At 48.3% G+C, this 12,834-nt stretch overlaps 1 protein-coding gene and 1 pseudogene across 1 annotated transcript; both read left to right on the top strand.

Moving 5' to 3' along the window:
- The first annotated feature begins 4,327 nt into the window (after positions 1-4,327).
- On the top strand, positions 4,328-6,337 carry LOC141042689 (probable ubiquitin-conjugating enzyme E2 23). The gene is made up of 4 exons (XM_073511563.1): positions 4,328-5,135; positions 5,655-6,043; positions 6,140-6,265; positions 6,326-6,337. Exons 1-4 carry the CDS (start codon positions 4,328-4,330, stop codon positions 6,335-6,337), a joined length of 1,335 nt encoding a protein of 444 aa, XP_073367664.1.
- Positions 6,338-6,546: 209 nt separating this feature from the next.
- Positions 6,547-7,961, top strand: LOC141042688 (putative ubiquitin-conjugating enzyme E2 39; annotated as a pseudogene).
- Positions 7,962-12,834: the final 4,873 nt, after the last annotated feature.

The raw sequence follows: 12,834 nt of genomic DNA, 5'->3' as shown, positions 1-12,834 counted from the left end.
ACGCATGCAGGTCAAATTCCTCCTGTTTGTGCTCATCCCACAAACGTACACCGTTTCCATTCCATAGCTATAAAAGTTCTTCAACAAATGGCCTTAGGTACACATCAATGTCGTTGCCGGGTTGCTTAGGGCCTTGGATGAGAACTGGCATCAAAATGAACTTCCACTTCATGCACATCCAAGGAGGAAGGTTATACATACATAGAGTCACGGGCCAGGTGCTGTGATTGCTGCTCTGCTCCCCGAAAGAATTAATGCCATCCGCGCTTAAACCAAACCATACGTTCCTTGGGTCACCTGCAAACTCAGCCCAGTACTTTCTCTCGATTTTTCTCCACTGCGACCCGTCAGCAGGTGCTCTCAACTTCCCGTCTTTCTTACGGTCCTCTCTGTGCCATCGCATCAACTTGGCATGCTCTTTGTTTCTGAACAGACGTTTCAACCGTGGTATTATAGGAGCATACCACATCACCTTGGCAGGAACCCTCTTCCTGGGGGGCTCTCCATCAACATCACTAGGGTCATCTCGTCTGATCTTATACCGCAATGCACTGCATACCGAGCATGCATTCAAATCCTCGTACGCACCGCGGTAGAGGATGCAGTCATTAGGGCATGCATGTATCTTCTGCACCTCCAATCCTAGAGGGCATACGACCTTCTTTGCTACGTACGTACTGTCGGGCAATTCGTTATCCTTTGGAAGCTTCTTCTTCAATATTTTCAGTAGCTTATCAAATCCTTTGTCAGGCACAGCATTCTCTGCCTTCCACTGCAGAAATTCCAGTACGCTACCGAGCTTTGTGTTGCCATCTTCGCAATTGGGGTACAACCCTTTTTTGTGATCCTCTAACATGCAATCGAACTTCTGCTTCTCCTTTTCACTTTCGCACAGTCTCCTTGCATCAACAATGACCCGTCGGAGATCATCATCGGGCACATCGTCTAGTTCCACTTGATCTTCAGCAACTTCCCCCGTTGCAGCATCACCGTATTCAGGGGGCACATAGTTGTCACCGTCCTCTTCTTCTTTGCTGTCTTCCATCATAACCCCTATTTCTCCGTGCTTGGTCCAAACATTATAGTGTGGCATGAAATCCTTATAAAGCAGGTGGGTGTGAAGGATTTTCTGATCAGAGTAAGACTTCGTATTCCCGCATATAGGGCATGGACAACACATAAAACCATTCTGCTTGTTTGCCTCAACCACTTCGAGAAAATTATGCACACCCTTAATGTACTCGGAGGTATGTCTGTCACCGTATATCCATTGCCGGTTCATCTGCGTGCATTATATATAATTAAGTGTGTCAAAAACCATTACAGAACATCATGAATAGATAAGTGACCAAATTAATAGAAGTTCGTCATCACATTAAAACCAAAGTACATACATAGTTCTCATTGAACAACATATAACTCTCCAGAGCATCTAATTAAACCATACATTGAAACTATGTAAAACATATCAATGCAACAATAGATGCGATCATAATCGCAACCATGATAATAATTGATCCAACGGCATAATGATACCAAGCCTCGGTATGAATGGCATATTTTCTAATCTTTCTAATCTTCAAGCGCATTGCATCCATCTTGATCTTGTGATCATCAACGACATCCACAACATGCAACTCCAATATCATCTTCTCCTCCTCATTTTTTTTATTTTTCCTTCAAGTAATTGTTTTCTTCTTCAACTAAATTTAACCTCTCGACAATAGGCTCGGTTGGAAATTTTGGTTCACATACCTCCTACATAAACAAAATCTATGTCATGTTGGTCGGCATAATTGTCATAAACAATAAACGAACCAAATAGTTATAAAATATAATATATACCACATCCGAATCATAGACAGTACGAGGGCCGACGGGAGCGGATACCAAAACCATCGCACTATATAATAACAAGCAATAATAAAAGTAAGAAAATTAGACAACTATCTATCTAATCATACAAGTAAGAATTTTTTCCTTTTAGAAAGAAGATCAGAATAAGAGGCTCACCACGGTGGTGTCGGCGACGAGATCGGCACGGGCGATCGACGGCGGTGGAGACGGGGACGGGACGTGACAGACTGCTAAACCTAGACAAATCTCGAGGAAAATGGAGCTTGGAGGTCGAGTTTCGAGAGGAGAAAGCTTAAGTAGTGTGGCTCGGGCATTTCATCGAATATCTCATGTGCATAGGAGGTGAGCTAGAGCACCACAAAGCCCTCCCCTCGCTGGCCAGAAAAAAACAGAGCAGTGGAGTGCTCTGCTCGCGGGCGAGGGGGTATATATAGCCACCTCATTGGTCCCGGTTCGTGGCTGAAACCGGGACTAAAGGCCACCCTTTGGTCCCTATTCCAGCCACAAACCGGGACCAATGGATGTGGGCCAGGAGCGAGGCCCATTTGTCCCGGTTCGTGTCTGGAACCAGGACAAAAGGGTCCAGACAAACCGGGACCAATGCCCCACGAGGCCCGGCCGGCCCCCTAGGCGCACGAACCGGGATGTATGCCCCCATGGGTCCCGGTTCATGACTGAACCGGCACAAATGGGCTGGCTAGGCCTGAACCAAAGCCATGTTTTCTACTAGTGTTGGTGCCTAGGCTCATCTGCACCCGGTTAGAAACAAATTCGTAAAAAATTCAAAACAAATTCAAAAAATTCCAAATGAAATTTGTGTGGTAGACAATTTGATGTGTGAGGCCTGCTACAAATTTCAAGTCATTTGGACATCTGAGCAACTCTCAGCAAAAAAGACAAATCGGACCAAAACAGTACATGAACAGTCAACATTTTTACAAACCCCCAATTTTTCTTTTTTGCCGAGAGCTCCTCAGATGTCCAAATGATTTGAAAATTGGAGCGGACCTCACGCACAAATTTTCTACCCCACAAAAAAAAGTTGGAATTTTTTGAATTTTTCTAGTATTTGTTTTGATTTTTTCCGTCGGCGCGGGTGCAGATGAGCTTGGGTGCAGAAATGGATTTTCGTGTTGATTTTATATAGGCAGTACCTACGATTTCCATAGACTGAGGGATACCCTCTAGATCTTATGGCTAATAGTCTGTTTGTAGGTCAAGATTCTCTCTGCACCATCCAAAATTAAGTGTAAACACAAAGATTCAAGCATGATGACAACTGTCATATGTAGGACCCATTTTATTCCTCCTATAAATATTTATCCTTAGCGGCTACAAGCATTTTCCACTTTCTGTCGATGCGGCAGTTTACTTGCAAGATTGAATCCAACTAACGCACACCCCTCCCTCTATTGGCTACCAATCTAATCTGGGCAAGAGTAAACAAGCATCCGAAGAGAAATTTGCATCCATAAACCAAACATAAAGGCATCCATAAATCTAAACATTAAGCACATGATCAAGCTCAGAGCTAGGGACTAAATCAGATTAATCATAATTATGTAGCACCTCTCATATGGCTATTCTCTACTAACTATTTTTATACACTTGAAAGACAACTCTTGGCCGAGACCATGGATTTGCTTCCTCTCTACTTGTCGGCTGCAAATCCTAGTGCCTTGACTGTGTGTGTGTGTGTGAGAGAGAGAGAGAGAGATAGATATTGGGGGAGGGGGGGGGGGGGTCCGTCGGCTACGTCCAGACTAACGAACTTGAGGAGTATCGGAGCAAGACAAACTCGAAAAAGAAGCGTCACAATCTGCCCAAGCATTGTGCCTGTAAGGACTTAAAAGCACTAATCTATAAGCTACTAATCGGAGCAGAGGCATCGGGATTCCCCTCCCCGCTAGCCGCCACCAACCACTGAAGCGGCAGACGTGTGGAGGCGTATCCACAGACTCGTCGGTGAAGTCTGAAGGAGAGAGTTTGTTCTAGCCGTCTAAGGTCAGGGGAAGAAACTATTAAGATGGGTTCTGCATCTCCCGAAAGAGTGTACTTCCCTCTCTCCATCTACCTTGCCATGGGATGGCGCTGCACGTCGCATGAGGCGGTGGGAATTTTCGATCGGGTGACGAGGAGAGAGGAACGCATGCGAGACGCCTATGGTCTATCAATTTCGAAAAAGAAAAGAAAATGTATTGCTATTGTAGAAGGAATAAAAACCTCATCCGTATAAGGCTAGAACTCAGGATCATTTTTTTTCCGTCGTGTGCGATCGATCTGTTAGAATTAATTAAGCAGGCCGTGGTACTTGTCCGAGTAGTATAGGAATTCTAATACAATCCGTACGTGGTATATAGCATATATACCTAGCACCACTGATCCGCCGGACGAGATCGGAAAGCAATCGGCATAAGGCCGCCAGCTTCTGGTACGTACGTACGTGCTCTCGCCCGAAAAGTCGGTTACGATGGACGTCGTCCCCGCGGCGGAATCTCCCAATCTTTACTTTCTCGACCTCGTGAGTTCCGGCCCCATGCTCATCGACCGTGGCCTCGTTCTCCCGGTCGGCGAGGTGGACAACCACTATCTCCCTGTCGACAAGTTCGAGCTCCTGCGCATCGATGACAGTGTTGTGTACAAGAACATCAGCGACATCAAGGTGGTCGACAGGAGCCACCTGTACCCCGGACAGTTGGTCGGATCGGCCTCCGACATGGGCGGCCAAATCGGCGTCATCACCGGCGTCAACACCATGCTCAACCTGGCCAAGCTCGACAACAAAGGCCTGCCGATCAAGGTCATCAGGGGAGTGTCCCCATCTAGCCTGCGGCGCATCAGGAGCCTCAACCTTGGCGACTTTGTCGTGTCCGGGCCGTGGCTCGGCCGCGTCGTGGAGGTGTCAATCGACATCGATGTGTTGTTCGATGACGGAGCGGTCTGCAGGGTCAGCGATGCGGAGTCCAAGAACCTGGTGGGTGTGCGTGAGAACCGCCACAGCAGGCGTCGCTGCCAAATGAACAGTATATTCCACCAGGGGCTGTCCGTCGGCGGGCCAGACGCTTGTTCAATTTTCAAGGCGGCGCGGTGGCTTAATGGCTATTGGCATCCTCAACGAGACCTAGGAACCATCATGAAGCTGGAGACGTTTGGCGTCCTCGTCTACTGGGTTGCATCAATGCATTATGGCACCGACAAGGAGCTACTGGAGGCATCAGCTCCTCCGGCCTACCAGAACCCAGACGATCTAACATTCTTCTGCGCCTCGTACGATTGCTGTTGGGGGCTTGCTGACCGCTGTTTTTTTCTTGAAACTAGTTCCAACGAAGGGGGTGCAGCTTGCTCTCCTGATCAACATGATGATGATGATGATGATGATGATGATGATGATGATGATGATGAGGAGGAGGAGGAGGAGGAGGAGGAATATAATGCATGCTCGGAGGACAATCAAGAAGAGTGTGAAGCATCAACCTCTCAGGTGGTACCTCCCACGAAGCAGAAAGATGCGAGGTTTTATCGGAAGCAGCTAAGGAAGTTTGTCTTTGAGGGCCATAGACGGGCGCAACGGTCACAAGTCATGAGACATGTGGAGGTGGAGTTTCCCATGCTCGTTGCCAACACGTGCACCACCGTAGACGTGTTGTGGCAAGACGGCACACGGCAACAAGGCAGACCTTCAGCGACCATCGTCCCCTTTGCTATCTGGAATGAGAAAGAGTTCTTCCCCGGCTAGCATGTTGTCGCCAATGTTCTTCCGGTTAATGCTGCCGTTGACGCTACTGATGACCTGACAGCTACTAGTGTCAACAACAACATTGCCGCATCTGGAACTGGACCAACCGAGCATGTGGGCATCGTCAAGAGCATGCAATACGAGCACCAGACAGTTTGTGTATCATGGTTCAAGACGCCAGGGCATCCTGATGAGGCTAGGGAGGTCGAGTGCGATGATATCGTCAGTGCTTATGACCTAAGATTGGACTCTAACCACTCTGCTTACTATGGTGATATTGTCATTCGTATCCTACCATCAGTATCAACAGATGGCGGTGAAAGTGCACCCTTGTTACAGGGAAACAAGAAGAAAAATGCCGTTCCCGCTGATCTTTCATGGGTGGGGCGGGTAGTTGAACTTCCTAATGGGCACGTCCAAGTCAAGTGGGGTGATGGTAGCATGTCAACGGTACATGGGTAGTTTCTAGTACCTTTCTTAGATCTACAACTATGTTACATTCTCTACTAAACTCATTAGTTGTTGATTTGTTTGGGCGAGCTGCAGGTATCGCCCCATGAGATCGTTGTCGTCAAAGATGAGAACTACATGGAGCTATGGCTTGAAATGGGCGACTGGGTAGAGGACGATGGCATCGATGACGCACCCGAAGAACCGGTTGCTGCCAACACGGTATATATCTATCTTTGTAAACATTATCCACTTGGGGACTATTTTGGTTTCTCCTGATAGGCACCAAATTAAGTACTATTTATACTATGATATACGATTATATGGATGGATTCACCTCAATTGATGTGGCTATATGTGTTTTGACCCGAAACTGTAGGAATTTCTTCCGACAGTGATTTTTATAGATTTTCACCTCAAATGATGTGGCTATATGTGTTATCTGATTTTAGGACATTGATCTTCAGAATCTAGATAACGATGTCGAAAGTGTCAGCCCGGCAATGTCAAGGACAAGACTTTTAGGTTTTTCATTCCGGTCTTTGCTCCAATTGACCAGCGACGTGGTGGCTCGAGGTAAAGGATACTTGATGAACTGGCGGTCATCGTCGTCGTCGTTGCCAAGCTTAGAGTTACCCGCGCCCGCAAACGATGATAGTATCGGTGGTGCTGCAGTGGAGACCAGCGATGCTGCTGTAGATGTGGCCAGCCACGGTACCTGTTGCTCCGATGAATCGTTCTGCTTTCCACGTTTCGATGTACTGCAGATCAGCCCTCTGGATCACCGCTACCTTGACACTACGGACCAGGTAATTATATATGTTAGAAAATGATGAAGAACGTACGTAACTATTAAGTTTAGAGTAAAGAAGGTTTACATGCACAATATGGTTTGTCTAACGCTGGAATCCATTTTACGGCATTCGTTTTTTAGTGCAAAACTAAACTCCCTGACTTAAAATTAGTAAATGACCACATAACATGTTACAAGTCATTACAAAACGTATTTTGCTAAATGTAGAACTTTAATCAACACTCTCTTTTTTTCAAGGAAATGCAGGGCGCTAGTCGTGCGAAGAGTTGGGCTAAAGCTGTGCAAAAGGAATGGAAAATTCTGGAGAACGACTTACCAGGTATCTGAGTGTATTTCACGGTCCATATGCATGGATACAAATGAATAGCCACTTATTTAATTGCAGAAACCATCTACGTGCGAGCGTTCGAGGACCGCATGGATCTGCTCCGGGTGGTGATGGTGGGTGCGAGCAGGACACCGTACCATGATGGCCTCTTCTTCTTCGATCTGCAGCTACCTCCTTCGTACCCAGATGCCCCACCGCAAGTGTATTACCACTCCTTCGGCCTACGCCTCAATCCAAACCTCTACGAGTCTGGTACAGTGTGCCTCAGCCTGCTAAACACATTCGGTGGCGAGGGCACCGAGGTCTGGTCCTCGACGGCGTCAAGCCTCCTCCAAGTTGTTGTCTCCATCCAGGGCCTTGTCTTCAATGACAAACCATACTACAATGAGACTGGCTATGAGACAATGGTCGACAAACCGGAGGGCCGCCGCAATGCGCTGCCCTACAGCGAGAATGCTTACCTGCTCACCCTGCGGACCATGCTACACCTTTTACATCGGCCACCTCGGGGATTTGAGGAATTCGTTAAGGAACACTTCCGCCATCGGGGAAGGTTTGTGCTCAGGACATGCAACGCGTGGCTGCAGGGAAATATTGTCGACAATGCTCATGCCACTGAAGTGAGTAGGAAGCAGCCGTGCTCGGCTGGGTTAAGGCTTGCACTCACCAACATGGTGCCGAGCCTCATGGCAGCCTTCACAGAGATCCGAGCCGACGGGTGTGAAGAGTACCGTAGCTGTGAATCAAATTGCCATGTGCTCTCAGCAACTCACTAGACAGACGAATATGTGATTGTGAGACCTTTGGTACACCTACAGATTAATTTGGATAGGGAGGGGGCCTACGTCAAAATTGAGGGGGGGGGGGGGGGGGGGGGGGTGTGGATTAGCTGAAAAGTGGGGCACGCAGATATATGATTTTTGGTGATGGTGCTGGTCTTCTAATCATTCACATTTTTGTTCTACAACAATTACGTACTCCTATAGGTTACGAATTTTGCTATGCTTATTAATTCATCCGCAAAGGGATGTGTCGTACGGTAAAGTGGGGAAGTCAGAATTTTGGTTAATATATACATTTCTAGGAAGTTAAGAGAGTAGACTGCGAAAGAAATGAGTTTTAATTGAATCATCAGAAGGAAAACACTTTTTTGGTGTAAAACTACAAATTAATTAAGATGGTTTTGTTCTTAAAGTAGATCATAACCATGTTATAACAAGTGGTGTTCTGTTCTGAAATGATGGTTCTGTACCTTCTAGCTGTTTCATGCTTTTTGTTCTACTTTTGTCTGCTGTTAATTTATCATGCTAAATATTATAAAGAAAGTGAAGCTATGGGGTATCTGCAATGCATGAAAACAAATGTAGAACCACAATGATCGGAATTGAGTACAACACTACTAGAAAAAGGCCTACTAATGGCGCACCTAATCTGGCCATTAATGGCGCATTAGTGGTGCGCCATTAGTAGCACGCCATTAGTATATTTTACTAATGGCGCACCACTGGTGCGCCATTAGTATCTGGTATACTAATGGCGCACCCCAGATGCGCCATTAGTATGCCTCCCAGGGGGCCATGTATACCCAGGTGCTTTGGCATACTAATGGCGCACTACAGCAGGATGCGCCATTAGTAACTTCGGCATACTAATGGCGCACTGTTTAGTGATGCGCCATTAGTATCCTTTGGCATACTAATGGCGCACTATGATGTGATGCGCCATTAGTATGAATATTAGGTTTTTTTTATTTTTTTATTTTCTGTTTTTTGCACAGGTTACAAAATGTATAATTGGACAAAATATAGACAGCACACATCAACAACAGATTCATCGAATACAATAGAAGATTAGTCTCTGAATACAATTCATCATTTTAGTCTCCGAATACAATTCATCATATTAGTCTCCGAATTGAAAAGACCGAACAAAGATAGAACATTATATTACAAGTCTCGAGACCGTGAGTTTGTCTTCACATTACAAGTCGATATCGATCATCTAAACTACCATCACATAGAAGAGAGCTGCAGTCATCACGATGAGCATCATCACGATGAAACTCGTCTTCATCCGGTTCCTCCAACGCTCCCTCCCCTCTCCCGCTAGATAGCGGTCGTATCTAGATTCGGCCTCGGCCCTAGTGGCGTACCCTTTGTAACTGTTACCGCTGAATCGGTGAACCTGTCTCCGACACTCCTCCCAGTCGTCGTAGACTCCGGGAACCTTACCCTTGTACACGACATACCACGGCATCGCTATGCAGTAGCCAAACGAAACGTTAGTACCAATTCATAGACAATACATAAGCAATATATAAGTATGCAACAGAACGATCGGAAGAGAAAAGCAAGACATTAATAGCATCGATTACATCTAAGTTGAACGACTCTCGAAACCAAAGAGACATACTACAAGTTCATTAAAGTTTAATTACAACATGAGCCAATCGATGTTTCAGAACTAGACACAGCATCACTGCTTTCGACTCGACTCAAGGGACCGGAGCGTGGATGAAGCCGCCGTCTATCGTGGGAGTCATGAAACAACGGGCGTTGTCAGCCTGCATTTGTAGGATTGTGTCGATGTCACTGTTGGACGGTTGATTTCTGAGGTAGAACTGCCCCGAGGTACGAAGGACATCTTGATGGATGATTTCCGCAAACTCCGACTGGATGCGAAAGAATTCTTGTCTGATGTCCGCGTCCTGGATTGCCCCCAAGCTTGCGGCCCAATCTTTGAGATTATTTGGTAGGAGAAGGTGATTATGGTCCCGCACGATCGCCCGCATGTGATGGATGGCGTAGTAGGCATCCTTCTGACCGCCAGGCGGCTGCTTGACGCAGCAGAACGTCGTATTGTGGGAGAACACGTGCTTGCCGTACTTACGAATAGGCCTGGTGAAGGTGCCTCCAGATTTGACGTAGCCGGGGAGAACATCATCAAGAACCTTCTTGACATTTGTGTAGTCTACGTTCGACTGACGGTCCGGGTCGAAATACGTGGCCATGGAATATTTGGGGCTTAGGAGGATGAGCGTGCAATGTGTGTCACTGCAGAAAACACGGAATGTTAAAAGAAAAACGATCGAAATCTAAGAATTCAAATGTTACGGGGCGGTTGAGGGGAGGACTTACTCGGGAAAGTAAGGCACGAGGAAGTTGTCCTTATCTTGGTTTGCCAGAATGACGCCTTCGAGGTAAGAACTCGCGACTTGCCGGTCCCCAGCGCTGCCCAGGATCTTGGCACGCATGTAGAAGGGGTCGACTATCACGATGTCCGGGGTCTTGTCGCGAATGATCCGCATCTCCATACTCAGCGAAAATAGCCGAACGAAGGTGTAGTGCAGCGGATGAAGGTTCAACATAGCATGGATGTCATCAAACCGCAGGACGATCGTACCCCCGATGGAGTTATCCACAAAGCCCTTGCCCTCTGGCACCTTGGCCGCGAAAACCGGGTATGCCACATCCTTCTCTCGGAGACGCCGCTTCTCCAAAGAAAGCACACTGTCATGCAGACTCCGCATAGCACCGGTTGCAGCATCGAGCATATTTCTCGGTAGCATCGGCCTACCCGCCACATGCACCCTCCTCGAGATATCCGCAGTTGAAGGTGGCCCGTCCTGAGCACGGATCGTACTCGATGCCGGCTGGCCCGCACCCTTGTTAGTCTTTCTTTTGCGTGCCTTCTTCTTGATCTTCTATAATGGGACCGAGTTCTGCTCACAGACCGCCTTCTTGAGTGTGTTGGGGCTGATCATATTTGGCACCTCGCCTATCTGAGGCTCGGTGAAGTCGGCAGCTGGAGGCGTCTCCTGAGAGCTGAACTGCAGACGACGCCTGTTGCAACTTGGCTTCTCCGCGGTACCAGCTAGATCGCACACGTCTTTTGTTGGGTTGGGTTCTTGAGAAGGAGGCCCCATGAAGTCGCCACCGTCCCCATGATCGGCAAAGTACTGATCGACGTTGGCAAATGTATCGTCGTCGTCGTCGTTCTGATCCTGTGCCATATGCATGTTTGGATCCAGTGGCATAGGGATGTCCGGCACCGTTGCGGCGGTCTTGCCATGGGGCCGACTTGGCGCCGGCACGACTGGCGGTGTTGTATTTGGGGTGGTGTCCCCCGCCCCCAAACGAATCTGGCTCTTCGGCCAAAGCAGGGGCCAGCTCAGGCAGGCGCTGAGGTTCATCACGTCATCATCGTCGGCCCCCATGGGTCGAATCGGAGGTAACACCTCGTCGCAGCCTGGCAGCACCCGAACCAGTTGAACCCTAAACAGGTTGGGTGGCATCTGGGTACCGTGGAACAAGGGGTTGCCCGGTTGAACGATTTTGCCCTTGGCGACATCGACCAACTCGTTGTTCACGAAGTGCAGGAGAGTGCACGGAACGTCGGCGGCGCCCTGCGAAAACATGTAGGGCGTTAGGGATGCCCAGTCAAAGGCAAGGAGATGAAGTCCTCGGCCGAGAGAGGCTTAATTAGTTACCGTGATGATGGCGTCGAGCTCGGCTAATGTCGAGGCACCGCCAACGGCGGGCGTGCAGTTGACGGAGGGGCCGCTTGCTGCAGAGGTGTCGGCCGGCGTACACCCGGGTGCATTAAGCTCCCGTGCCGGCGTCGGAGACACCAATGCCACCGCCACCGGAGACACCAATGGCCCCGCCATCGCGTTCAGCGAGTTGCTGGCCATGAAGCTAGGAATCGGGGGCGGCCCCTGTTGGCCGCCCGCAATCCACGCACTAATCCCCTGGATCAAGGTAGGCACAATGGCGGTGATCGTCGCTCCGAGTTGTTGTTGCACTTGCTCTTGGACAATCTCTGGAATCCGCGCCACCTGTGCCCTGAGTTCTTGAACCTCGCGCGCCCGGCTTTCCGAGCTGGTCTTTTTCTCCTTTCGCCCAGCAGTGTCATAGTATGACGACCATTTTGTCGACAAGCCTTTGCCGGCCACATGACCAGCTGACGTCGGCTTACTGAGCTTATCCTTGTTCTTCATTACATTCAACGCCCTATTTAGAGTGGTGTCCCAAGGGTTGCTCTTAGTCGACCCCGCGCTACTGCTTTCAATCGCCTGCGAAAGGAATGTGAACCATTTAGAAATTTGGCTTCATTAATTAGAATGCAACCATATGGAGCTAATTACGAGGGGGTGTATTCCTTACCAGAACAAGCTCAAGCGCCCTGGTCTTCGAATCCGTGGTAAGCTCCTTTGTTTTCGGGTCCTTCTTGTACCGGGCCCTGACAAAGTTCCTGGTCTGCTTGTCACCGTATTTATCGAAGAGGGGCGGTAGGCCTTGCTCGGCACGGTCCGCCTCCTCCTTGTCCCATATAGGCTCCGCCACTCTGTAACCGCCGGGACCGAGTGTGTGTTCCCCTAAGTTCAGCTCCCGCATTTCTTTCCCCCACTTACTTGATTCGGAGTTTGCGGTGCTCGAGCAATTGATCTTGAAGTCGTTGTAGTCATCTTCGGTGATCGAAGGATTTTTCTCCTTGATCTTCTCATAACTCTCACCTTTCTCGATCATTCTCTTCACATTGCCTTTCCAAGTAGACAGGGCCTTGCTCATCTTCGTGAGGGCAACATTGTTCACTTTATTCCCTTTGAGGCTTGTGTTTTCAAATTCAGCGGGGAACTTGTATCGTTCA

Source organism: Aegilops tauschii, chromosome 3 (genome assembly GCF_002575655.3).
Source record: "Aegilops tauschii subsp. strangulata cultivar AL8/78 chromosome 3, Aet v6.0, whole genome shotgun sequence".
Lineage (NCBI taxonomy): Eukaryota > Viridiplantae > Streptophyta > Magnoliopsida > Poales > Poaceae > Aegilops > Aegilops tauschii.
This window is presented reverse-complemented; position numbering and strand designations above follow the sequence as displayed.